Consider the following 26415-nt stretch of genomic DNA (forward strand, 5'->3'; position numbering starts at 1 on the left):
GTATTGACTCCAGGGTGAGGAAAAGGTCCTGGCTGCTGGGGAGAATGGATTCTCTGCTTGCCTGCTGCACATTCTCCTCCTCCTCCTCTTCCTCATCCATAAACTCCTCATCCGTGTTGTGTGAGGCTGCCACCTTGCAGGTGTCCATGCAGAGTGTTGAGGTACTGGTAGGGTCCTGTTCTAGAATGCCATGCAGCTGATCATAGAAGTGGCATGTCTGGGGCTCTGACCTGGAGCGACCATTTGCCTCCTTTGTCTTTTGGAATGCTTGCCTGAGCTTCTTAGTTTTCACACTACACTGCTGTGCATCCCTGGTGTAGCCTCTCTTCATGCAACAGGGCAACCACTCACCGGCGCAGTGCCTCCTGCTGGTTGGCATGGAATTAGCTCTTCCAGCCCCTGGAGCACCCTCTGCAGGCCAGTGTCTCACCTATCGCTGGCCTCTGTGTCCCTCCTGGACCCCGGTGCCCTTCACATCAGGGTTCTGCCCCCTAGCAGCAACCCACAATCTGGGTCTCCTCACCCCGGGGAACCCCCAACCCCATATCCCCACCTTCTCTCAGGGGCTACTGCCAGTCTCCATTTAGCCCCTGCTCACTAGGACAGATGGCAGTCTGTAAACCACTCATCATCGGCAAGAGGGGTTGGACCAGTTGCCTCTGTCTATTCCTGGGCTGCCCCTCTTCAGCCGTAGTACCCTCTTTGTGGGCCCTTAACTTGGCCTGCAGGCTAGGGCTTTGCTAGGCTGGAACTCCCTAGCTCCCTCTACCCATCCCCAGCACTGCTTCACCCTAGATACCCTTCTCAGTTTCCCAAGCAGCCAGGTCCTTCTCTTTCTCTAAGGCTCTAGAGAGAGTGTGTCAGCTCCTGGCTCATTGGCCTTTTATAGGGCCAGCTGTGGTAGCTTCCCCAATCAGCCTAACCTATTGGCTCCCAGGGGCAGCCCTTTCCCAGGGCTGTTTTAACCCCCCCCCCCGGGCTGGAACAGGGTAACCGCCCTGCTACACTCCACCATGCCCTTTGTGATTTTGGCATAAATATCAGCATTTCTTCTGCTGGATCAGAGTTCTGCCTGCACAGATTCTTCTCCACATACAGCAATCAGATCCAATGTCTCCCGTTCGCTCCATGCTGGAGCTCGTTTGCGATTCTGGGACTGCATGGTCACCTGTTCTGCTGAGCTTACCACACTGACCAAACAGGAAATGAAATTCAAAAGTTCCCGGTGCTTTTCCAGTGTACCTGGCTAATGCATCAGAGTCGAAAGTGCTGTCCAGAGCGGCCACATAGGAGCACTCTGGGATAGCTCCCAGAGGCCAATACCGTCGAATTGCACAGTGCTGCATCTACACTACCCCAAATTCTACCCAGGAAGGTAGATTTTAGTGCTATTCCCCTCGTTGGGGAGGAGTATAGCAGTCAATTTGAAGAGCCCTTTAGGCTGGAGGAATGGGGTTGGTTGTGTAGATGCATTCATTATAAAATCGACCTATCACAGCTAAATTCGACCTAACCTCCTAGTGTAGACCAGGCCTAAGTTGGTGGAAGGGGTAAGAGATGGACAAGTTTGTTTATATCTTTGGAGAAAACACTTCTACAGCTCCTCAGGGAGGACCCATTCCTTTTTGAATGTCTGGAAAAATGTGTAAAACATCATGAGCACTACTACAAACAAATAGATAATACTCTGTAAATTCTCTCCTTTTTCATTTATTTATCATTCATGTTAGGAGAGTTGTTAATTTAATCTTTCACCGAACACCCCCAGCTTCACTAAAGTTTCAAATGCACTAGGGTATCCAATGTTCAGTTTTTACCTCCTCCACAGAATGAAACAGGTAAGTTTATTGAAAAGCAGCGAGAATGAAAATTCTCCAGGACCAATGTCTATTCAAGGCTACAGATTTAATACAATATATGTACACGTCGTCAATATTCTGAATCTTAGATCACTTCGTCAATAAACAGGGTAGCAATGTGGCAGGATGGAAAGTACTGTTCAGATGCATATGATACAAATAAACTTGTCATGCAAGCATGTCAGTGCTTTGCATCAACTAGGGGACATTTTGTTTGGTTACATAAATATATAAAAGCAAGTAAAGGGCCAGATCTTTTAGCTCTTACTCACATGGAAATTGACCTTACTGGAAATTTTGCCTCATTGAGGATTGGACTATAATATACCTATGCTGAAATGCTCCCATATGCAAAGTAGCACTCAAGTCTTACTTAAATCCTATTTTGAATGCTTGAGAGGAATATGGACTTTGTGGTAGCCTTTTGTACAGAGGAGCATTTAACACATAGTGCATTGAATATGAATATTCTAGTTTTTCTTCCCCAAATCATAGAACCATAGAATACTAGGGTTGGAAGGGACCTGAGGAGGTCATCTATTCCAACCTCCTGCTCAAAGCAGGACCAATTAAATCCCATGATGTTTGGAAGTACTGACACTGGGGGCCAAACTGCTTCTGGCCAACACCAAAACTGGGGAGCTGCAAAGGTGGCATAAAGCCATAAAGCCATTTTTGTCCCCCACTCTAAGCGAGTTTTGCACCAAGCACAATTCAGTTGCTCCCAAGAACTAGACCAATTACTGGGAGGACAACACTGGAACTTTCAGGAGAGAAAATGGGAGAAACATAGTATTAAAAAATTAGAATAAAGATGTAGGCGTGGGGAGGGAAAGAGTCATGCAGTGCTTTGAAGGTGAGTACAAAGATTGGGAAGAAAGACAGTTACCTCTTTTCAAGAACTACCACCATGAAAAGTTTATTCAGGATGTTGCAGCATAAGTATTCCACTGACTTCCTGTTCCATTGTTATTTTATTTACACTGTGTAAACAGGTTTGTGGTGTGTATATAGAATGTGATTGCCAAATTAATTCCTAATGGATGCACATGACATGTTTTGACTAATTAGCTTAATTTTAAACCATAACTCCACCTTAAAATGCTGCATTTATATATATTAAAATATATATTAAAGGGAAAATATATTAATTTGTAATATAGTGCCACCTAGAGGTCAAAAGCTTTTTGGGAATGTGGAATAAGGAAACTGATGGGTGCCCATGCCACCCAAGCAGAGCAGGTTAAATTAGGTCAATTAACATACAGCACCTGCAGGAGAGCCAGGACTTCATGAAATCTAAAGGAAGATGAAGTTCAGTTGTGAAGGAGCAGGTTGGGCCTGTATTCAGGGATAAACCTGAGAAAAGAAGGGGCCTGGGCTGGGAATTCAGAGGCAGCTTGGGCTTGCTGGCTAGAGCTGAGAATACAGGTTGAGAGGGAGCGGCTGGAAGTTATGATGGAAAATGAGGGAGAAGCAGCAAGGGGTGAGGAATGGCTTCAGAGTAGGAAGAAGAAAAAAGAATGGCGATATCTGTATCTGAAAAGAAGGGAGCAGATGGGTATGATACAAAGAATAAGGGAAGATAGGAGGTGCTAATCCCTTGAAACAGCAGAATGGCTAATGTGAAGTGTCAGACATATTAAGAGCTAAAAGAATTCAGAGTGGAGATTTATTAGAATGTACACACAAGGAACAGTCTGATAAACTTAAAACTACGTTTTTAGGAAAAATAGAAGAAATTTGCTAGCTACCTAACTTTATGACAGAAGCAAGAGAGGTAATGTATGGAGTTCCTCTAGGCATGACTGAGGATAAAATTAAAAGGGGTACAGATGAGGACCAAGTGCTGTTTGTTAAGCAACTAATTAGAAGGAAGGGGGGAGACATAGTTTAACATTTAAAGATGCAATGCTACCCAATAGGGTTAGTATAGGATATCAGCTCTTCTGGGTTTAAACCATATATCCCAGCCCCTTTGAGATGTTATAAATGTCCAAGGTTTGGGCATGTGGTAGCCGTCTGTAAGGGGAAAACGAGGCTTGGTAAAGGTGGAGGAGAACACGCATACGAAAACTGTATGGAAGGAACAGAACTAAAATGCAGCAATTGTGGGGTTAAGCACAGGGAGAGCAGAACGAGCTAGAGAGAAACAAAAAACTAAAACTATCCATAAAATCTCCTGTGCAGTAGCTACTAAAAAATATTCATGGTGGAATGTGGAGACGGAGGAAAATACCAGAGAAGGAAAACAGCTAATGGTACAACAATGCACTGTTTAGGGCAGGAAAGATAATGTTTTGCTTGTAGATAAAGGGAAGTTTATAGCATTTATGATGAAAGACAGGGAAGAAGACAAAGAATACAAATTGTAACAATAGTGGCAGAAAAGTATTTGCATATTGGCAATTTCTCAATAGTCTGCATTCATGTAATTTTAAATGAAGGTAATAGTAGTTTAAACAACATGGTTCTAACAGTTTTTTGCTGGAACACATCTAGTTTAACCATACTTGGTCAGGAATTAAAGAAAAATGTTTTTGAAATGGAAAACCTGATATATGTGTACAAGAAACATGATAATCGAGAAAACTTATGCGTAGACTTCCAGGGTAAGATATAATCATATCTGACAGAATAACAAGAGGAGGAGGGATCTGTATATTTACAAAGGAAGGTCTTAGTTATGTTGAAATATATGTACAGAACTTAAGTTTTGAGTACAATGCTGTAGAGGTTCCTCTGCAGAATAATACCACCTTCATAGGAACCTATAGTGTTTACAACTCATGTAAAAAGCTAGATAATCTACAATTAGAAGAGTTAGTTAAGGGTGTCAAAGGCGAGTATATTATTTCTGGAGACTTTAATAGCCAAATGAATTATGGGGAAGCAGGAAAACAGATTATAATGGCAAATGCCTGAAACAGTTCATTGACATGCATAACATGGTATTGCTCAATACTGGAGCACATAGGTGCCAACTCTGTGGGTGCTCCGGGGCTGGAGCACCCACGAGAAAAAATTAGTGGGCATTCAGCACCCACCGGCAGCTCCCCGCCCAGCTCACCTCCACCTCCTCCCCTAAGCGTGCTGCGTGCTTGCTTTCCCCCCTAGCTCTCAGTGCTTGCACCGCAAAACAGCTGTTTCGTGTGGCTGGGAGGGAGGAGGTGGAATGCGGCATGCTCGGGGAAGAGGTGGGGCTGGGGATTTGGGGAAGGAGTTGGAATGGCGTGGGGCAGGCACGGGGAAAGGGTGGAGTCGCGCGGGGCCGGGGAGCACAAGCCCCCACTGGCACCAGGGAAAGTTAGCGCCTATGCTGGAGCACCTATTAGGTTAATTTGGTGTGGAACCTTTTCATGTTTAGATGTGGGAATTCAACAAGTAGTTGTGGCTGGGAAATCTCTGAAGAAGATGAAATAGGAAATGATCACTTCCCATTCTGCTAATTACATATCAAGGAAAAGATAATGTTGAAAACACTGAAGGAATTCCTACCTGAAGCCTTAGGGCATGGCTATACTAGAGAGTTTACAGCAGTGCAGCTGCACCAATGCAGCTGTGCTGCTGTAAGCTCTCTAATGTAGTTGCTCTAAGTTGACGTGAGAGTGGTCTCCCGTTGGCTCAACTACTCCTATCATAAACAGATAGTTAAGGGTTAATAGAACAGGAGTACTTCATGTCTCTTTTGACTGTAAAGGGTTAACAAGAGCCTGGCTGTCATCTGATCAGAGGACCAATCAGGGGGCAGGATACTTTCAAATCTTGAGGGAGGGAAGTTTTTGTGTGTGCTGTTAGTGTTTGGTGGTTGTTCTCTCTGGGTTCTGAGACTGACCAGACGTGCAATCAGGTTTCTCTCCAATCTCTCTGATACAGGCTCTTATGTGCTCAGAATAGTAAGTACTAGGTAGATAAGGCGAGTTAGGCTTATGTTTGTTTTCTTTATTTGCAAATGTGTATTTGGCTGGAAGGAGTTCAAATTTGTATTTTGCTGAAAGGATTTTAATTTGTACTTGTATACTTAGGCTGGGAGGGTATTCCCAGTGTCTACAGTTGAAAGACCCTGTAACATATTCCATCTTAAATTTGCAAAGATAATTTTTACTGTTTTTCTTTCTTTAATTAAAAGCTTTTCTTGTTTAAGAATCTGATTGGTTTTTTTTTTATTCTGGTGTGAGATCCCATGGGACGGGTTCTGGATCCACCAGGGAATTGGTGGGGAGAAAGGAGGGAAGGGGGAGAGAGAGGTTAATTTCTCTCTGTGTTAGGATTACTTTCTCTCTCAGGGAAAGTCTGGGAGGGGGAGAGAGAAGGAGGGGGGAAGGTGAATTTTCCTCTCTGTTTTAAGATTCAAGGAGTTTGAATCACAGTGATCTTCCAGGGTAACCCAGGGAGGGGAAGCCTGGGAGAGGCAACAGTGAGGAAAAGGGTTTACTTTCCTTGTGTTAAGATCCAGAGGGACTGGGTCTTGGGGGTTCCCGGGCAAGGTTTTTGGGGGGACCAGAGTGTACCAGGCACTGGAATTCCTGGTTGGTGGCAGCGCTACAAGGACTAAGCTGGTAATTGAGCTTAGAAGAATTCATGCTGGTACCTCATCTTTTGGATGCTAAGGTTCAGAGTGGGGAATTATACCATGACAGCTCCAGTCTCTGTGAGTGGCAGAAGCTGGAGTAGTTTTCCTGCCAACATCGTGTAGTCCCCAGCGGTGCTTATGTCAGTGTAATTTATGTCACTCAGAGGGGTGATTTATTCACACCACTGAGCAACATAAGTTATGCTGACGTAAGCCTTTAAAGAACATGAATAGACATAGCCTTAGGGCTGGTCTACACTATGGGGGAAAATCGATCTTAGATACGCAACTTCAGTTACGTGAATAAAGTAGTTGAAGTCGAAGTATCTAAGATCGAATTACTCACCATCCTCACGGCACGGGATCGATGTCCGCGGCTCCCCCTGTCAATTCCGGAACTCTGTTTGGGTTGGTGGAGTTATAGAATCGATATAAGCGCGTTTGGGGATTGATATATCACGTCTAGATGAGATGCGATATATCGATCCCCGAGCAATCGATTGCTACCCACCGATACGGCGGGTAGTGAAGATGTACCCTTAGAAAAACAAATTATTTAAGAGTAAGTGTGCTGAGTATCTAAGTACCAATGACGTAAGTGATAATCTACAGGAATTTCATGATAATAAAATAGAGGGAGTTGTAGCAGCAGCCAATCTAGCTATATGTAAGACATCAAATTGCCAAAAATGCAGAAATCCAATTCCCTAATGGAATGAAGATTGTAAAGCAGCAATTAAAGAAAGAAAAGAAAGCATACAAACAAGCAAAAAGTACAATGAGTAGCAAGGACTTAATGAACTAGAAAAGACGTAAAGCAGTGCCACAAAGAATTATTAAAAAAGCAAAGAAAGAGTTGGAGAAAATACTGTGGGCAAATGAACCAAGATTCTAAGGTTTCATAAAATAATAATTGGAGATATACCTATCTCCTAGAACTGGAAGGGACCTTGAAAGGTCATCAAGTCCAGCCCCCTGCCTTCACTAGCAGGGACCAAGTACTGATTTTTGCCCCAGATCCCTAAGTAGCCCCCTTCAAGGATTGAGCTTGCAACCCTGCGTTTAGCAAGCCAGTACTCAAACCACTGAGCTATCCCTCCCATAGGATCATAAGACTGGAAGGGACCTCGAGAGATCACCTAGTCCAGTCCCCTGCACTCACAGCAGGACTAAGTATTATCTAGACCATCCCTGACAAGTGGTTTGTCTAATCTTCTCATAAAAATCTCCAATGATGGAGATTCCACAAGCTCCCTAGGCAGTTTATTCCAGTGCTTAACCACCCTGACAGAAGTTTTTCCTAACATCCCACCTAAACCTCCCTTGCTGCAATTTAAGCCCATTGCTTTTTGCCCTATTCTCAAAGGTTAAGAAGAACATTTTTTCTTCCTATTCCTTGTAACAACCTTTTATGTACTTGAAAACTGTTATGTCCCCTCTCAGTGTTCTCTTTTCCAGACTAAACAAACCCAATTTTTTCTATCTTCTCTCATAGGTCATGTTTTCTAGACTTTAAATAATGTTTGTTGCTCTTCCCTGGAGTTTCTCCAATTTGTCCACATATATCCTGAAATGTGGCACCCAGAACTGGACACAATAGTCCAGCTGAGGCCTAATCAGTGCAGAGTAGAGTGGAAGAATTACTTTTGGTGTCTTGCTTACAATACTCCTGCTAATACATCCCAGAATGATGTTCGCTTTTTTTGCAACAGTGTTACACTGTTGATTCATATTTATCTTGTGGTCTACTATGACTTCCAGATCCCTTTTCGCAGTACTCCTTCCTAGGCAGTCATTCCCCATTTTGCTTGTGTGCAACGGATTGTTCCTTCCTAAGTGGAGTACTTTGCATTTGGCCTTACTGAATTTCATCCTATTTACTTCAGACTATTTCTCCAGTTTGTCCAGATCATCTTGAATTATAATCCTATCCTCCAAAGCACTTGCAACCCTTTCCAGCTTGGTATAATCCACAAAGTTTATAATTGTACTCTTTATGCCATTATCTAAATCATTGATGAAGATATTGAACAGAACCAGACCCAGAACTGATCCCTGCGGGCCCCACTCATTATACCCTTCCAACATGACTGTGAACCACTGATAACTACTCTCTGGGAATGATTTTCCAACCAGTTATGCACCCACCTGATAGTAGCTCACTCTAGGTTGCATTTCCCTAGTTTGTTTATGAGAAGGTCATGTCAGACAGTATCAAAAGCTTTATTAAAATTAAGATATACCACATCTACCACTCCCCCCCATCCCCAAGACTTGTTGCCCTGTCAAAGAAAGCTATTAGGTTGGTTTGACACTATTTATTCTTGACAAATCCATGATGTTACTTATCACCTTATTATCATTGGCAAATGCTCTGAGCAGCCAGCAAACTAGTGCTGCTGCTGGGCTTAAGAGCTGATCTGCTGATTCTTCCCACCACTCAGGTGGTGTAGCCAGCCAGCCTCCTACAGGCCAGCTGTGCTCATTAGACTGACCAGAGACTGGTTTTGCTGCAAGCCCTGACTCCTCACAGATGTGACCACCAGGGGTCACAGACAAGGCTGCCTAACACTGAGGACAGGTGGTGGTAAGATGCCAGACAAACATAGGTACCCCTGAGGAGTATCACGGTTATTTTTTGGAACATTTTTATAATTGCAAAAGCCCTAGTGTAGACACAGTTATACTAGTGTAAAAGTGTTTTTGCTAGAGTAGCTTATTTCACTTACTGAACCAGTATAAGCTATACAGGCAAACACTTTTCTGCTAGCTTGAGCTGTGTCTACACTAGGAATATTTGCTGACATAGCTAATGTAGACTTGGCCAAGGGCCTGATCATACAACTGCACTGATTTCAAGGTGTAGAACTTAAGGAGTACTCATGAGTAAGAATTGCAAGATAACCTCCCCTCCATGCATGTGTCAAAAGAAGAGGTAAGAGGTGGAGTTAAATGAGAAATCCAAGAAAACATGAAATATCAGCAAACATTACTTTTACAAAATATATTAACTTACACTTAAAACTCAAATAACAAAATTACAAGAATTCCTGCTGCCCTCAAAAATGTCTAATATTAAGTCTACAACTTCTCAGAAATATTTTTTCCAAGATTGCTGATAGTGTGATGGGGAAAAAAATATCAAGAGGCCTAACAGAATGAGGCTCCCAGGCCCTAGTCAAGGCAATGAGTTTTGCCTTAGGGAATAGGATTTCACCCTCGGGTCTTAACCTTACTGCAAGAGGGAGCAACAGATACATGTTTCAAGACAATCTGGTCCCTCTTAACAACAAATGTGACCAGTTGGTAACAAAGTCAGTAATACTGATGGTATAACAAATGAAATTCATTAAGCTATGCCCACACTTACTGCAGCAAATATAAAAAAGCCAACAATATTAAACAGGAATTAAATGTATCAAAATTTTGGAGAACCAAATCTGAAGAAATAGTGCAGACTAATACAGAAGAGTGTACTTAAGTTTGCAGATGAGTAAAGTATGGAAACAGTCTTAAAGCATTGGTCCCAAAAGCAATCCGGTGTTAAGAAAAAGCCATTGTTACATATATAAGGCTTATAGAATTAGACAAAGGAGGAAGACTGCACGCTAAAAATGGTAATTATCTAAAAGGTATCACCTCAGGGGCTCCACGGACTTCCACAGAGCTATGCCTATGTGTATCAGCTGAGGATTTAGCCCTGAAGATGTTATTGCCACAGGTGAACATTGAAAATAGCATTTTTGTTATATCCAGATCATTATTAAATATGTATGACTCTTTAATACTTATAGTACTTTGGATGCTGACATGATCTTATGTCATAAAAATAAAACATCACTACAAAGATATAAAAATAAGTGTTCAAAGAAGCTGGATGCCATCTCTAAAGGCTCTTTTCTCCAGCATAGAGAATCCCACGGACACTTTTAAATTAATTGTGTGAAACAGGACATCATAGGGATGAGACCAGGAATAGGAAGAAACCTGGCAGGCTTAATATGTGACTCAAACATCAATTTTGAAAGGAATTTAAGACTCATACACAATGCCACCTTCTGTACTTTAAGTACTATGGTGATGAGTTCCGTATCAATACAGAGTCATATAATCCATGTAAGATAAAGCAGTCTAGGAAATGGTTTAGAATAACTCATCCAAGCACCCACAGGGTCTCAGATTGGATTCTTGCAAGTAAATACAGTTCTTCCCGTAACACTGACGTTCAGTAGTGGGTGACTGTAATTAGGTGAGTGGAACCAAAACATCACGCCGGGAAGGAAAATCATCCCCGGATTGCGCTGACCAAAGGCGTTTCCATGGACACGAAGAGGGCGGGATGTTGTTTTCTATTTCAACACCTGCCGGTTGGGATGAGCGGACCAGGCAACAGCGCCAGACATTTTACAGCGTAGCTGAACGGCTGGCTTGGCGGGCAGAAGTTAAGGGGTACTGGGGTGAATTGGAGTTTGCGGGGAGGCGGCCGGAGCAGGAGTCTTGTCAGGCCTGCGGCTCGGCCGGGTAGAGCGGCTCAGGCGCCAAGGCGGGGCCCGCGGAGCTCCGGAGGGCGGGGCCTCGGGCGGAAGGGGCGGGGCCAGCGGACTAGCCTTCCCGAAGGGGTGTTGTTCACCCGCCGCCCAGGCACAGGTTCTCGCGTGAAGGGAGCGACCATGGCGGCGGACAAGGCGGGCGGTGAGTATGAAAAGGGCCCCGCGGCCCCCGGTTCTGTGTTCGGGGACTGACTCCTCCCAGCGCAGGGATCCCTTCAAAGCCCCGCTGTGGGCCTGTCCCGCGGCTAGCGGAGGGATATAACCACAGCAGCTTGCTTCGCCACGGGGAGTACGCGGCGTGGCGTTGTGTCCTTCCGCCGGTGGGGGGCGAAGTAGGGCGGGCAGCCCCTTCTCCTTGCTGGGCTGCTGCCCCCTCAGTCGCGGGGCAGAGCTTGGGCGCGTGAGGGGCGTTCCCGGCTGGGTGATGCCCCCTCAGTCCCCGCCCCGGCTTCTGGGCTCCACGAGGGAGGCCTCGCGGGTGGGACGGCTGTTGGGGTCACGCTGCGTCTTAGCTCCTACGCTGGGGTGGGGGGCGCCTGGGCTCTGGCCGCTGGCGGGCTCCGCAGTTACCTGGTTCCCTCTGGGGTTGCCTGCTGCCCAGTGTCGGGGAGGCCCCGCTGCCCCTGAGCTGTATGTGTCTGGCACTGGGGCTGGGGGGATGGTGCGGGACCCGGGGACGGGTGCCCGTCTCGGGGATGTCCTGCCTCCGGCAGTGCCCGCGATGAGATGCTGCATCCCGCCCTGCGGACAGGTTCCCCCGCAAGGTGCTCGCTCTGAGCCCCCTGCACCAGGCGCGCAGACCCCATGCTTGGAAGAATGGGATTTGATGACCCCGCCATCTCCACTTGCCTGACTACTGGCTTTGCTCCTCATAGGCTATTGCAGTGGTGCTCAACCTTTCCAGCTTACTGTACCCCTTTCAGGAGTCTGATTTGTCTTGTGCACCCCAAGTGTCACCTCACTTAAACTATGTGTTTTCAAAATCAGACATCAAAATACAACTGTGTCATAGCACTCTGAAAAATTGCTTACTTTCTCATTTTTACCATATCATTATGAAATAAATTGATTGGAATATAAATATTGTACCTAACATTTCAGCATGTAGTATATAGAGCAGTATAAATGAGTCGTATGAAACTTTAGTTTGCACTGACTTCGCTAGTTCTTTTTATGTAGTCTGCAGTAAATCTAGGCAAATACCTAGATGAGTTGATATACCCCCAGAAGACCTCTGCATGCCCCCAAGGATATGTGTACCCCTGATTGAGAATCACTGCCCTCTGTTTAAAGATTTGTCTACAGTTTTTGATGCAGTGGTCTCCTACAGACCTGAATTCCCCAGGCTGGTTCCATTGAATGCAGAGAAACGTTAACGTAAAGTTTTACGAAACATTTCAATAAATGTTTACTAAAAAAAAACCCAAATCCTGAAAAACATTGAACACCTGATTTTAATTCCCTAAATTAGGGAGTGCGGAGTTGGAAGACACTAAAAATGTATTGCTTTGTGAAAGTTTAGTGTGGCCTCTGATCGTGAACTTGTCCTCTGAAATTAAGCGGGCTCAGTCCTGGTCACAGTTTGGATGGGAGACCAAGGACCATCTTCATCCCCATTTAAAAAAAAAAAGATGCTGCATGAAGTAATACTAGTAAAATGAATTTCTACCCTGCAGTGAGTAAATCAACCCCCACGTGCCCTGGCTCTTCCTTTCTCCACCAAAAAATTAAGGCGTGATTGACTGTTGCTGCCGCACTGGGCAGGCCCCCTAAATAATACCCATGGTCCACAAAGTCCAACTAGCTGTGTGGTCCCTTCGGCCCAACAGGATGGGGCTCAGGCAGTGTGGAGGGGGAAATGGCCAAGGTTTTCTTATGCCCTGGTGACTCTGTGCTGCAATGGTCCATTAAACCCTGAGCAGCAAGAGCACAAGTTAAAACAATCCTCTGAGTATTGCTTTGTCCTGTATTCAGTGCTGAATTGGCTATCAGGAGCCTCTGAGGATGGGAGGGCAAGTTGCCTCTCTCACTGCACTGGTCCAGAGAGGAATTCCACTGCATGTGTGCATTCTAACATAAAACAAAACAAAATCTTGTGTGTGGGGGATGATAGATGTGTACCAAATTGTGCCTTGTGCATGTGCATCTAGTTGTTTTGTGCATCTTTATAAGGATGTACACTCCTCTTAAATAACAGGAGAACTTAAAACTTACAAGAAAAACTTTTGAAGTGAGGGACTTATTTTTGCCTTAATTGAGTTTCCTAGAAAGGAAAATGCTGCTCTATCATATTGATCAAATACAAGTTAGTTATCAATCATATTATTATAGCATACATACTATCATGTGCAATATTTGTCCACAACGGGGTGAGTTATGAATAGGACTGTTGAAAACATTTTCTTGATACAGTTTTTCAAAAGAAATTTGGGGTTTTGACTGAATGAAATTTTTAGTGAAAAAGTATTTGCTTTGCTTTGAAAATGTTAATATTATTTTGAGAAACCGAATACTCAAAAACAAATGTTTTTATTCAGAATAGCACTGTAATGCCTCATGGGAGTTATAGTTCAGGTGACTTATGTTCCCATTCTCCTCTAGGGACTGTGTTCACTGTCTGGACTACATCTCCTATGATGAACCATGGCCAGAGACTCTTGTAACGTACCCTCTCCTCTCACCCAGAATGGAGAAAGTGGTGCATCATAGGACATGGAGCCCAGCCCACAGATGAATATTGGGCTGGGCTCCACTGGAATATTGTGTCCAGTTTTGGGCACTGCATTTCAAGAAAGATGTTGCTCTTCTCTGGACCCTCTCCAGTTTCTCCACAAGAATGATTAAAGGTCTAGAGAACATGACCTATGAAGGAAGGCTGAAAGAATTGGGTTTGTTCAGTTTGGAAAAGAGAAGACTGAGAGGGGACATGATAGCAGTTTTCAGGTATCTAGAGAGTGTCATAAGGAGGAAGGAGAAAACTTGTTTGTCTTAGCCTCTAAGGATAGAACAAGAAGCAATGGGCTTAAACTGCAGCAAGGGAGGTTTAGGTTGGACATTAGGAAAAAGTTCCTAACTGTCAGGGTGGTTAAACACTGGAATAAATTGCCTAGGGAGGTTGTGGAATTTCCATCTCTGGAGATAGTTAGGTTAGATAAATGTCTATTAGGGATGGTCTAGACAGTATTTGGTCCCGCCATGAGGGCAGGGGACTGGACTTGATGACCTCTTGAGGTCCCTTCCTGTCCTACAATCTATGAAAAGGGGAACATAAGGTACACAAACTGCAGCTCCAGAGTATGAGACATTGCAATGTCAATTTGAACTGAATCTTTTAGGTTTTTGATTTTTCATTAAAAAGTCAAAATTTTTCCGCAGAATACTTGAATGAAAAATGTTTTGTTGATATTTTCCACAGGGGGATAAACCTATTTTTCAGCCAGCTGTAGATATGAACAATAATGTCACTTAGAATTAAAATGCTGTTAGACTTGGCGTACAGTCTTTGACATTAAGCTTCCATTCTGCTAAAAGTCCTAAGTCTTTTTTTAATCAAGATCCCCACACACAGAATTCATATACCAATTTTAATTAAGATATTCATTTTTTAAAATATAATGCAGAAGTTATGCATTGAGAATTATACTTACACGATTTATTAGAAAACTGCACTGAATAGATTAATTTGAACTTTCATTGAAGGCTGCAAGTCTGACATTCTTGCTGTTCTACTTAAGTACTGGAAGGATCTTCAAGGTTATATGTTATACTTAGGCAGTGGGTGTTTTTGGTTTTTTTTAAAGCAAATACGTTAGCATCTGTCATAGTTTATTCCACACTATTTTTTCTGTGGGAGGTGCTGGGGAATAGTAATACACAGTTGTTCATCTACCTAAACAGCACACTCGTGGGCTTCCACGAGGGTCTTTTGTATGTACTCTTGTGTTCAATGTGCATGTGAAGCATGGTGTGCTTTGGTAGAGTCAGTAGACAGATGACATTCAGCTCTGTCTCCATTGCACTGGATTTGAACTATGCAGTTGTCACAAAGCCAGTGTCTGGCCACAGCTGGGGCTTGCAGAATTTACTGTCTGAAACTTAACTCAGATAACATATAAGCGATGTTTGTCGAATAAGGGAAACAATAGAAAAATCAGTGATGATGCTGTCAATTTCCTTGTATGAGGGAGAGTATGCATGCTGGTTATTACTCAGATTCATGTCTTCAGTGTCTTTAAATCTCTGGATGTCCAGGTAGCAGTATTGTATATTAGTGTTTCCTCCGTTGTGCGTGACATGTACCTGAAATGTCTTAGGCAATCTAATGCAGGATTGACCCTTCTCTTTGTGTGATACCATGGGTATGTCTATGGGATTATACCGATTTTACAGAAACCGGTTTTTTAAAACAGATTGTATAAGGTCGAGTGCACGCGGCCACACTAAGCACATTAATTCAGCGGTGTGCGTCCATATATCAAGGCTGGTGTCGATTTCCGGAGTGTTGCACTATGGGTAACTATCCCATAGTTCTCGCAGTCTCCCCCGCCCCTTGGAATTCTGAGTTGAGATCCCAGTGCCTGATGGGGCAAAAAACATTGTCACGGGTGGTTCTGGGTACAGCCTCATCCCTCCCTCCATGAAAACAGCAGACAACCGTTTCGCGCCTTTTTTCCTGGGTGAACTGTGCAAACGCCATAGCACAGCAAGCATGGACCCTGCTGAGCTCAAAACAGCAATCATGGATGCTGTAAACACCTCGCGCAATCTCTTGCAGTCTATGCTGAACCAGGACCTGCAAAATCAGGCGAGGAGGAGGCAGCTGCGGCAGCATGGTGATGAGTGATGAGGACATGGACACAGAATTCTTGCAAACCGTGGGCCCCTGCGCTTTGGAGATCCTGCTGGTAATGGGGCAGGTTCTAGCCATTGAATGCCGATTTTGGGCCTGGGAAACAAGTACAGACTGGTGGGACCACATAGTTTTGCAGGCTTGGGACGATTCCCAGTGGCTGCAAAACTTTCGCATGCGTAAGGGCACTTTCATGGAACTTTGTGACTTGCTTTCCCCTGCCCTGAAACACCAGAATACCAAGATGAGAGCAGCCCTCACAGTTGAGAAGCAAGTGGCAATATCCCTCTGAAAGCTTGCAACACCAGACAGCTACTGGTCAGTCGGGAATCAATTTGGAGTGGGCAAATCTACTGTAGTGGCTGCTGTGATGCAGGTAGCTAAAGCAATCATTTAGCTGCTGCTACAAAAGGTTGTGACTCTGGGAAACGTGCAGGTCATAGTGGATGGCTTTGCTGCAATGGGATTCCCTAACTGTGGTGGGGTGATAGATGAAACCCATATCCCTATCTTGGCACCGGAGCACCAAGGCACCCAGTACATAAACCGCAGGGGGTACTTTTCAATGGTGCTGCAAGCACTGGTGGATCACAAGGGACGTTTCACCAACATCCATGTGGGATGGCCAGGAAGGGTTCATGAGGCTCGCGTCTTCAGGAACACTACTCTGTTTAAACGGCTGCAGCAAGAGAATTACTTCCCAGACCAGAAAATAACAGTTGGGGATGTTGAAATGCCTGTAGTTATCCTGGGGGACCCAGCCAACCCCTTGATGCCGTGGCTCATGAAGCCATACACAGGCAGCTTGGACAGTAGTCAGGAGTTGTTCAACTACAGGTTGAGCAAGTTCAAAATGGTGGTAGAATGTGCATTTGGCCATTTAAAAAGGTGCACTGTCGCACATTACTGACTCACTCAGACCTCAGCCAAACCAATGTCCCCTTTGTTATTGCTGCTTGCTGTGTGCTCCACAATCTCTGTGAGAGTAAGGGGGAGACCTTTATGGCGGGGTGGGAGGCTGAGGGAAATCACCTGGCCGCTGATTACGCACAGCCAGACACCAGGGCGATTAGAAGAGCACACCAGGAAGCGGTGCGCATCAGAGAAGCTTTGAAAACGAGTTTCATCACAGGCCAGGGTACAGTCTAATTGCTGTGTTTGTTTCCCCTCGATTGACTCATTCCCTGTAAGCGACCCACCTTCCCCCTTCGATTACAGCTTGCTTAAGGAAATAAAGTCACTATCGTTTAAAAACCATGTATTCTTTATTAATTCATTATAAAAAGAGGGAGAAAACTGACAAGGTATCCTGGGTGTAGTTTGGGAGGAGGCTAGGAGCGAAGGAAAAGGCCACTAAAAAAATTTCAAAATAATGACAGTCTTTTGGTTGGGCTGTCCACGGGGGTGGAGTGGGTGGGTGCACGGAGCCTCTCCTCACGCTTTCTTACACATCTGGGTGAGGAGGATGTGGAACATGGTGAGGGTGGTAATACAGGGGCTGCAGTGGCACTCTGTGATCCTCCTGCTGTTCCTGAAGCTCCACCAGACGCCGGAGCATGTCAGTTTGATCACGCAGCAGCCCCAGAGTTGCATTTCACCACTGCTGATCTTCCTGCCTACACCTCTGATCTTCCTGCTGCCACCTCATCTTGAGCGTCCCTCCTGTCCTCACATTCACTGGCATCTTTCCTGTAATTTGATACTGCGTCCTTCCACTCATTCAGATGAGCTCTTTCATTGCAGGTCATTTCCATGATTTCCGAGAACATTTCGTCTTGCGTCTTTTTTTTTTCTGCCGCCTTATCTGAGTTAGCCTTGGGGATGGAGTAGAGAGGCTTGAAAAATTTGGAGCTGCATGAGGGAGGGAAAAAATGGAGAGAAGTATTTAAAAAGATACATTATACAGAACAATGCTTATACTTTCTCACGGTGAACAACACTATTCACCTTACATAGCACATGTGATTTCACTACAAGGTCGCATTTTGCATCTTAATATTGAGTGCCTGCGGCTCTGGTGTTAGAGATCTCACAGACGCAGGTCCGGGCAGCAAAATTCAACTTGCATGCGGCCATGGTAAGCCATTGTCTTTCGGCTTCTGCAGCCTTCGTATATCCAGCGCCCCCCTTTACCAAATAGCAAGCAAAGCCCATTCAGTGCTGCGTCTTTCTTGTTAACATGCAGCAGCAGAAACCACGCCCCCATCCAATTCTCTGGGATGATCGCTTTACCCCTCCCCCTACCGCGTGGCTGGTATCGTGGAAGATCACTGCTAAACATCCCCGCCCCCACACCGTGTGACTGGTAGCAGGGAAGATCCCTGCTAGCCAAATGCAAAAAAGCTCAGCGCCAATCCCCCTCCCCCCCCACACCTTCCCCCTGCTTGGCTACCTGCAAGGAAGGATTTCTTTTAAGCAACAGGCAAACAGCCCAGTAGGTTTGGCCATCTCTGTCCCCTTAATTAAATTCCTGAATTTCAGCCAGGTTACCATGAACGATATCACTCTCCTGACGATAACACAGCGAGATAAAGAACGGATGTTGCTCGAATGCCAGCAAACACCGGGACCATATGCAGCTAGGCTTTGTCATGCTGTGATACCAGATTACTTGCTATAGGCACTGCGTGGTCAAGTGTCCTACCATGGAGGACGGAATAAAGCTGCCCTGCCCAGAAACCTTGTACAAAGGCTTTTGGAGTACCTCCAGGAGAGTTTCATGGAGATGTCCCTGGAGGATTTCTTCTCCATCCCCAGACATGTTAACAAACTTTTCCAGTAACTGTACTGGCTGTGAATGCATCCCAAGTCCTCAGGGCAAATGAATCATTAAATGCTTGCTTTTAAACCATGTTTTATATTTACAAAGGTACACTCACCAGAGGTCCCTTCCATGGTTTCATTGTCTGGGATAGTGGCTTGGGAGGGCTGGGAGGGTAATTCCGTCAGGGTGAGAAAAAGCTCCTGGCTGTTGGGAAGAACAGAATGCTGTGTGCTCTCTGCAAGCTCGTTGTCCTCTTCCTCCTCCTCATCTTCCCCGTCCGCAGAATCCTCAGCCATGGCTGAGATTACCACCCCCACCTCGGAATCCATGGACAGGGGTGGGGTAGTGGTGGCGGACTCCACTAGAATTGCATGCAGCTCAACGTAGAAGCAGCATGTTTTCGGCCCTGCCCCGGACCTTCCGTTTGCTTCTTTGGTTTTCTGGTAGGGTTGTCTGAGCTCCTTAACTTTCACATGGCACTGTACTGAGTCCCTGGTGTGGCCTTTCTGCATCATGACCTTGGGAATTTTTTCAAATGTTGTTTTTTCATTTCATTTTTTGGAACGGAGTTCTGTTAGCATGGAATCCTCTCCCCATACAGTGATCAGATCCAGTACCTCCTGTGCGGTCTTTTTCGATTCTCAGGAGACTGCATTGTTACTTGTGCCGATGAAGTCTGCGTGGTCACCTGTGCTGGTGAGCTCTCCATGCTGGCCAAACAGGAAATGAAATTCAAAAGTTTGCGGGACTTTTCCTGTCTACCTGGCCAGTGCATCTGACTTCAGATGGCTTTCCAGAGCAGTCACAATGATGCACTGTGGGATACCGCCCGGAGTCCAATACCGTCAAATTGCAGCCACGCTAACCCTAATCTGACATGGCAGTACTGATTTTAGCGCTACTCCCCTCATCAGGAAGGGGTACAGAAATCGGTTTTAAGAGCCCTTTGTATCGATATAAAGGGCTTCGTTATGTGGACAGGTGCAGGGTTAAATCGGTTTAACTCTGCTAAATGCGGTATAAATGCGTAGTGTAGACCAGGCCCTAGACAGTTAAGGAAAGCTGAGGCAACAAACGCATGTCTACAAAGGAGTGGATGGTGGCACGGTATGTCAGGGAGTATCCTGAACTTTTACCCTGATTTAGAAAGTGCTTGATAGAGAAAGGTAAGAAGGGCAAAGGGGATAAGGAAGAGCCAGAATTCAAGAACTTTAAGAAAATGTTACAGAAAATATATACAATGTTTTAAAACAAATTAAATAAAATTCCACATTTTACATTATTTGTTTCAAAAATAAAGCTCTTCCCAGTAGGAATCTTGCTCAGGCTTCTCTAAACTTCTTGTTTAGGGCTTGTCTACTGGCGCTGTCAAAGCCCACAAGATTGGTGTGATTTGTAAACTGTTCTAACATATTGTGCTGTAGCTGCCGCTTGTGGTTTCTGCTTCAAACACAGTGACGTTAACACGAGCTGTATACTTGCTAGAACACTCCAGTTGGATCTGCCTGGCGCAGTTAGATTGCAACGTTAGTGTGCTTTACAAATAACATTCCTCTGGCACATTTTGCTTGCTGTATAGACAAGCCCTTGATGGTCTGCATAGTACAAAACACTAAGTTGCTCTTTTTCTCTGTTACTATTTCGGGATTACAGAGGCTTGTCCCTTAAAATACGCCACAATTTCAACTTTTATTTAAGTATCCTAACTGGTTTTAGTAGTGAAGACAAACTGTACAGAAATTTACTGGTAGGTTATCTGTGATCCAGCCTTCCATAGAAAGTATTTAAAGCAACTGGGAAACTGTTGCTTTTCTGGGATAACTGGTGTAACAATTGCTTAACCAGTTTTTCCTGTAACTGAAGAATAAACACTACTTTTGGACTGAGTCTCACATGTGCCCAATTCTGCTGCAGATAAATTAAGAAAACAAGATTTTGTAAAAGAAACTGGGACAGCCTTAACTAGTGTGTTGCTTGAGGTGATGCTATAATCAGTGTGTGGGAATGCTTATCCTGCTTAGCAACTGTTATTAAGAGCCATTATCCGCAGCAGTCTTTTCAGTTCTGATATTAGAAAAATGAATGCATTGTATATGTAAACCCTGGTTCCATGGAAATGCAGATAATCCAACATTTTCATGCTGTGAAATGGTGTCCTGATGCTATAAGCTTTTTTTTTTTTCACGATGGTGCAATCAATCCCTTGTTCTAAGACATTAAGGAAGCCTCAATTACTGCAGACAATGTGCATCGCAGAGAACTCTTACGTGATGGAGCCACCAATCAGATTTGAGTCACCAACATTCTGAGGTTCTGTATCTTCAATTTAACACTTCTCAATTTACTGTTAACTGACTCTTTTACCAAATCAGGTGAACCTTTGCAGGGAATGGTGGCTTTCTGTGCTATGCTACAGGATTTAGGGTCTCCTGCAGCATGGGACCAATTATGACAAGATTTAGTAATCTTGTAAAGTTTCTGGATTAGGACCTCTTCTACTTGCTTCATACACAGAAATAACTGGTTTTGTTGGAGATGGACTCTGTTAACTCTCGAAGTATGAAGGTTTTGGAGAGTTGGGTTCCATTGGCTTTAGAGGATGAGCCACAGCTGCTGGACTATGTCAACAGAGTGGTCCAAGTTTGGGACAAGAGATCTACTATTTCTGTGGGCAATGGGGACTTCTTTTGGCAGAGCAAAGAAGAGATGTGGCAGTGGATGCAAACTCATTCTGGTAAGAAACTATTGTCAGCAGTGGAGATTGCAAATAGTTTGGACTTGGAGGAGACTGAGAAATTTAATAAAAACCAAGGTGAATGGGTAGTTGTACCATCAGTCCCATTAAAAGAATAAGGCTGGAGTTTGAATTGTCAGCAATGGAAAGGAAGGGAGAAGCTGACACAAGGGCTGCCAAGTTCTCGTTTGTTTTGCCTAGGCGAGTCTTCAGGGAAGCCCACATCTAACGTGATTCCAGAGGAAACTCGGTGTTTAGAAATGCTAACAGCTGCATTTAAGAACCCCTTGTATTCTGTACATGGCAAATGTCTAAGAGCTAAGTCTTTAGTAGTGCTTTTGTTACTACTTTGAAAAAGAAAAATATTACTTCTTCCAGAAAAGAGCTGAAACAATAAAACTAGGAGAAATGGATAAGGTTCCCAGAATGCTTCTGTGGAAGATAAATTGCAAAAAGTGAAGCTTAAAGAGTTATCTGCTTCTTTACCAGCAGGTAAATTTTTGGATGAGACTGAAAGCCTTTTAAGAGAGAATTTAAATAGTTGTCTAGCTAGCAAGTAAAAAACCAATAGCCATTTTTTTTTTGTCAACATAAGTATCAGAAAGTTTCCGTCACTTATCAATGTTGGTGGTATAGCTCACAGACTTCCAGGCTACCCAGTTATGGGTGGAATGATTTATTGGAGATTTGGAAAAAGAGGGATGGTGTGCTACATTCATACTTACCAGAATGTTCCACAAAAGAGCCCATCTCTGAGGTGCCTTTGTGCCCATCAAGTTGGCCCTCTTTCGAGCAGAAGGTAGTTAAATGTATCAATTTGTAATGACAACTACTTCATAGACAATTACTCTATTAACTAACAACTTCTTTAGGAGAGGATTTAATTTCTGTAAGTGTGTTTTAATTGACATGGTATGACAAGATTTGTCTGCAGCTTCCATTTTGTGAGAGTGGGTAAGAAACAGTACTGATGTTATTTAAAGCCTCCCCCCTTCCCCCCCCCATTTATTAAATAATTTGTAGGTCCAGCTAAAGCATTTGTTAGATACCTACTTCTGGGTCTAAAATGAGAACTAACAATAAAAAGCCCCAGTTTTGGGTAGTTTATATGTTGGAATTCTACTCAACCACTCTGTCACCTGTGTAATGGTTTTTCAACCAAGGTGGCTGTTCTAAAGAAATCAGAAGACTATGCATAGTTCTCTCAGTTATGAACGCCCTTAAGGAAGTATGGAAAAAACATGGCATCTCGAAATGTACGAAGGTGTGACGTGTAAAAATCCTAAGTTTTCCCATAGCGAATTATAGCTGTGAATCATCGGGTGCTGATGAAGGCTCTTCTGTATCTATCTCCTGGATGGAAAAAAGGACAAATACCTGTGTTAGAAATATTATTGAAGAGAAGTGGACCCTCATGTTGGAAATTAATAGACACGGATTTATGTACTTTGGTCACATTAGAGAGAGAAATAACCTTGAGAAAATTATTATAGAAAGAATGGTGGAGAGTCATAGTAGGAGATGACCAGCGAGGGAATGGATAGATGGTGTATGGCAGATCACTGGATGGCCAGCTGCCAAGTGCTCAAAGTTAGCAATGGATTGTGAAAATTTCCAAAAATTGTGATGTAGTGTACTGATAGTCAGGCATGAATGAATGGATTTACTTGTTTTAGCTTTAAGGAGTTTAATAATTCACTCCCCCCTCTCCCCCTCACGTCAGTTTCACTTCGAGGAATTTTCTGGGCTATAACTTCTAACAGTTGGTCTCAGCTCAATGGTTAACTTTTTTTTTATTTTTTAGTATTTGGCTAAATCTATTTGAGTTAAGCAGTGGAGGGGGGTGAAAGGAACTTTGTATTTGACTATTTTGTATGTACTCTAGTCATTCAACTAAATATATTGAGTGCAAATTTTGCATTGAGTTTGAGGGAGTGGGAAATAGTTAACTATTTTGAACTGTTAATAATGAAAGATGAATATTTGCACAGTTTCAAATAGGTATCTCTTAATGTGTTTCAAACTAGTTAATGGTTATACTGCATGTGTATAGCAGAGAGTAATTTGTAACATAAATACTCTGGGATAACTTGGTTCTTTTTATTCCCTAGTGTTGTGGAGGTCCACAGCTTTGCATAGTTCCCTGCCCACATTGCCCAACCATGAGATCTAAAGGAAGAATCAGAGCCATTAAGGGTACATCTACGCTGCAATTAAAAATCCACGGCTGGCTGGGCTCAGGCTATGGGGCTGTTTAATTCCAGCGTAGACTTTTGGGCTCGGGTTGGAGGCTGGGCTCTGGGATCCTCCTACCTCATAGGTAGAACACAGTAGAGTTCTGTAGCAATCCTTATGTGTTCCAGTAACTGCTGAGCACCACCTGCAAAGTGCTGAGTGAGCCCAACTCCAGTTGAAGTCAATGTGAATTAAGGTTACTCAGTACCTTTCAGGAGCTCGGGTTCTTATGCTCTCAAAATCTTGACATTAGATTAGTGTAACTTTTTTTGTGTTAATTGTTAATGTAAATAGGGAATATTAACAATTTGAAGGTACTTTTTTCAGGCCTGAGTTGGCGTGCATTATAACTTATTTCCAGGCACAAAAGGAGATGTGTTGCTATCTTTTTGTCTTCAAGCTTAACCAATAAGTGGCTTACCAAGTATCACTTAATTTCCTAATGTAAAATTTTCATTAACAAGACTTCTGAAGTGTAGATGTCCATAGCTGCTGTTGCCTATTTATTTTTCTCATAATATGGGAATGGGCAATGGCAGATGCTTAAGATATGGCATTGATGAAATGATAGATCAGTGGTCTCCAACCTTTTCATGCACAAGATCACTTTTTGAATTTAAGATCAACCCAGGATCTACCCTGCCACTTCCCTGAGGAATGGGGCTTCGGGCTAAGCCTGGGACTGGGAGTTAGGGTGCAGGAGTGAGCAAGCTTGGGGTGCAAGCTTTGGGAGGGAATTTAGGTGCAGGGGTCATATGGTCATACTGCATCTAATCTCATAGAATCCACTGGACACTTCATGAGTTTTACTTTTTATTGTCATTTGTGGTGTATAGATCCAAAGTCCTTCAGGCATTGTCACAAATCAGTGTAATATGCTCATTTGTGGAGTGTGCATTGGCTGAGCCTGGGACAGGGGGTTGGGGTGCAGGAGTGAGGGATGTGGGCTCTGGGAGGGAGGTTGAGTTCAGGAGGGGGCTCCAGGCTGGGGAAGAGGGTTGGGGTGCAGGACAGGGGGTGAGTTGCAGGCTCTGGCTGGGAGGCACGTACCACAGGCAGCTCCTGGTTGGCAATGCAGTGGGCCTTGGGCAGGCTCCCTGCCTGCCCCAGCCCCACGCTGCTCCTAAAGTGGCTGGCTGCTGGCACATCTCTGTGGCCCATGGGTGGGAGGGGGGCAGCGGGTCTCCGTATACTGCCTGTGCCCACAAGTGCTGCTCCTGCAGCTCCCATTGTCCAGTTCCTGGCCAATAGGAGCTGTGGGGACTGCTGGGGGTGAGGGCAGCACATGGAGCTGCCTCTCCGTCTCCCCCCCAGAGGTCACAGAGACGTGCCAGCAGCCAGCCGCTTCTGGGAGCGGTATGGGGCCAGAAAAGGCAGGCAGCCTGCCAGACCCCTGCTGCACCGCTGGACTTTTAGAGGCCCGGAGATCACGATTGACTGGCAGAGGCTCCAGGATCGACCAGTCTGTCGCGATGGATGGGTTGGTGACCACTATGATAGATGGTACTGTGTAATTTACAGATAAAAGCATAAGGTTAGATAACTAAGGATAATTAGATCAATGTTTTAGTGTCTAGTGAGAGGAAGAAAACAGTAGATTTATATGGTTCCCCATGCACAATAAAATGACAATAAAAAATAAATTAGAGTAAAACTGAAACAGCAAAACATAAGAAATAGAAAACACTTCAAGGGTGAAAAAACATAGTGGTTCATATCATTTTGTGGGTTTCACGATTATATATGTAGTATCCATGCAGTGTGCATCTTTTTAATATAATGCTGCTAGATAAACTTATTTCAGTAATAGCCTAGTAATGGTTTTTGCCAGCTATTTTCTGTGAATATAAAAATCCCATACTTTTAAGAGTGAAATCTAAAATGCATCCTTTTATGTATGAGTTAACAACAGCTCTTAGTTACTCAGTTTAAGATACACTGTAAAAATGAATCAGTCGTGATGCGATGTCTATACATTATAAGTAACTTAGCAAGGGAAGGTTATTGTTCCAGTTTTCAGCAGAGGAATTCTAGCTTTCAAGGGTGAAATTTTCATTCCCAAGTTATTGTGCTATCAATTCAGAGTTGAATTTAGCTTTTTACAGTGTTGCTATCATTGTTTAAGGTGCTTTGGGTATTAGTAAGAAGATCTTGAGGGAAAGTCATGGAATGTGTAATGGAAGAAATGGAGTTATGTTTATTAACCTTAGTTGCAAATATAATAACTAACGTATTCTATACTCTTCTGTTTATTTTTCAGATCAGGGAACTGAGAAACCTGAAGGAGCAGTTACTTCCTCTGGGATTACTGATCAGGAAAAGGAGCTGTCAAGTAGTGCATTACAAGCTTTTAATGTAAGAAAAGGCTTAAACTTAAACTTTCTGTTGAACTTATTTGATTATTTAAACGATCACCTGGTAACCAATTTGTTCTTTTCTTTTTTCTTTTAAGAGTAATAGTAAATGTATCAACAACATAAATTCAATTTAAATTAGTAGCAGACTTCATTGTAATATAGTGACATGTCCACTTTGATTAATCTAAGATATCTGATATAATGTGAGAAGACATTATGTTTAGGGTTCTTGAATGTAGGGCAACCAGAAACATAACCAAGTCTTTCTCTTGGTTCCCAGAGCTCAGTCACTATCAATGCTATGTGATTGGTGAGAATTGGGTAAAATAAGCATACAGCTATTTCGTGACAGTTCTGTCAACTGTGTGTGCACTCACTGAAGAAAAATTTCCATAATTTTAGCTAGCAATCTGTAGACTCCAAAATATTTTTAAAAAGCAAAGTTTCTTTATCATTTTGGTTGTCCTGCTGAATATACCTTTTGTAGTAAGGTG

General features: G+C 43.8%; 1 protein-coding gene and 1 long non-coding RNA gene across 7 annotated transcripts in view; one reads left to right on the plus strand and one right to left on the minus strand.

Moving 5' to 3' along the window:
• Positions 1-11027: 11027 nt before the first annotated feature.
• Positions 11028-26415, plus strand: part of CNOT10 (CCR4-NOT transcription complex subunit 10) — a 66986-nt gene continuing 51598 nt past the window's right edge. For 5 of the 6 annotated variants that reach the window (XM_030551018.1, XM_030551020.1, XM_030551021.1 and 2 more), the window contains exons 1-3: positions 11052-11124; positions 21110-21329; positions 25825-25919. In XM_030551018.1, coding sequence (XP_030406878.1) covers positions 21131-21329; positions 25825-25919 — 294 coding nt within the window. In that variant the 5' untranslated portion in view covers positions 11052-11124; positions 21110-21130. Of the gene's footprint in view, positions 11125-21109; positions 21330-25824; positions 25920-26415 lie in introns of all 6 variants that reach the window. The other variant, XM_030551024.1, reaches the window with a different exon arrangement.
• On the minus strand, positions 17627-18742 carry LOC115645847. The gene is made up of 2 exons (XR_003998842.1): positions 18711-18742; positions 17627-17682 (listed from the first exon to the last, which is right to left on the minus strand). It is a non-coding gene; the product is annotated as an uncharacterized LOC115645847 (long non-coding RNA).

The sequence above is a fragment of the Gopherus evgoodei genome, chromosome 2, assembly GCF_007399415.2.
Source record: "Gopherus evgoodei ecotype Sinaloan lineage chromosome 2, rGopEvg1_v1.p, whole genome shotgun sequence".
NCBI classification, from domain to species: Eukaryota; Metazoa; Chordata; order Testudines; family Testudinidae; genus Gopherus; species Gopherus evgoodei.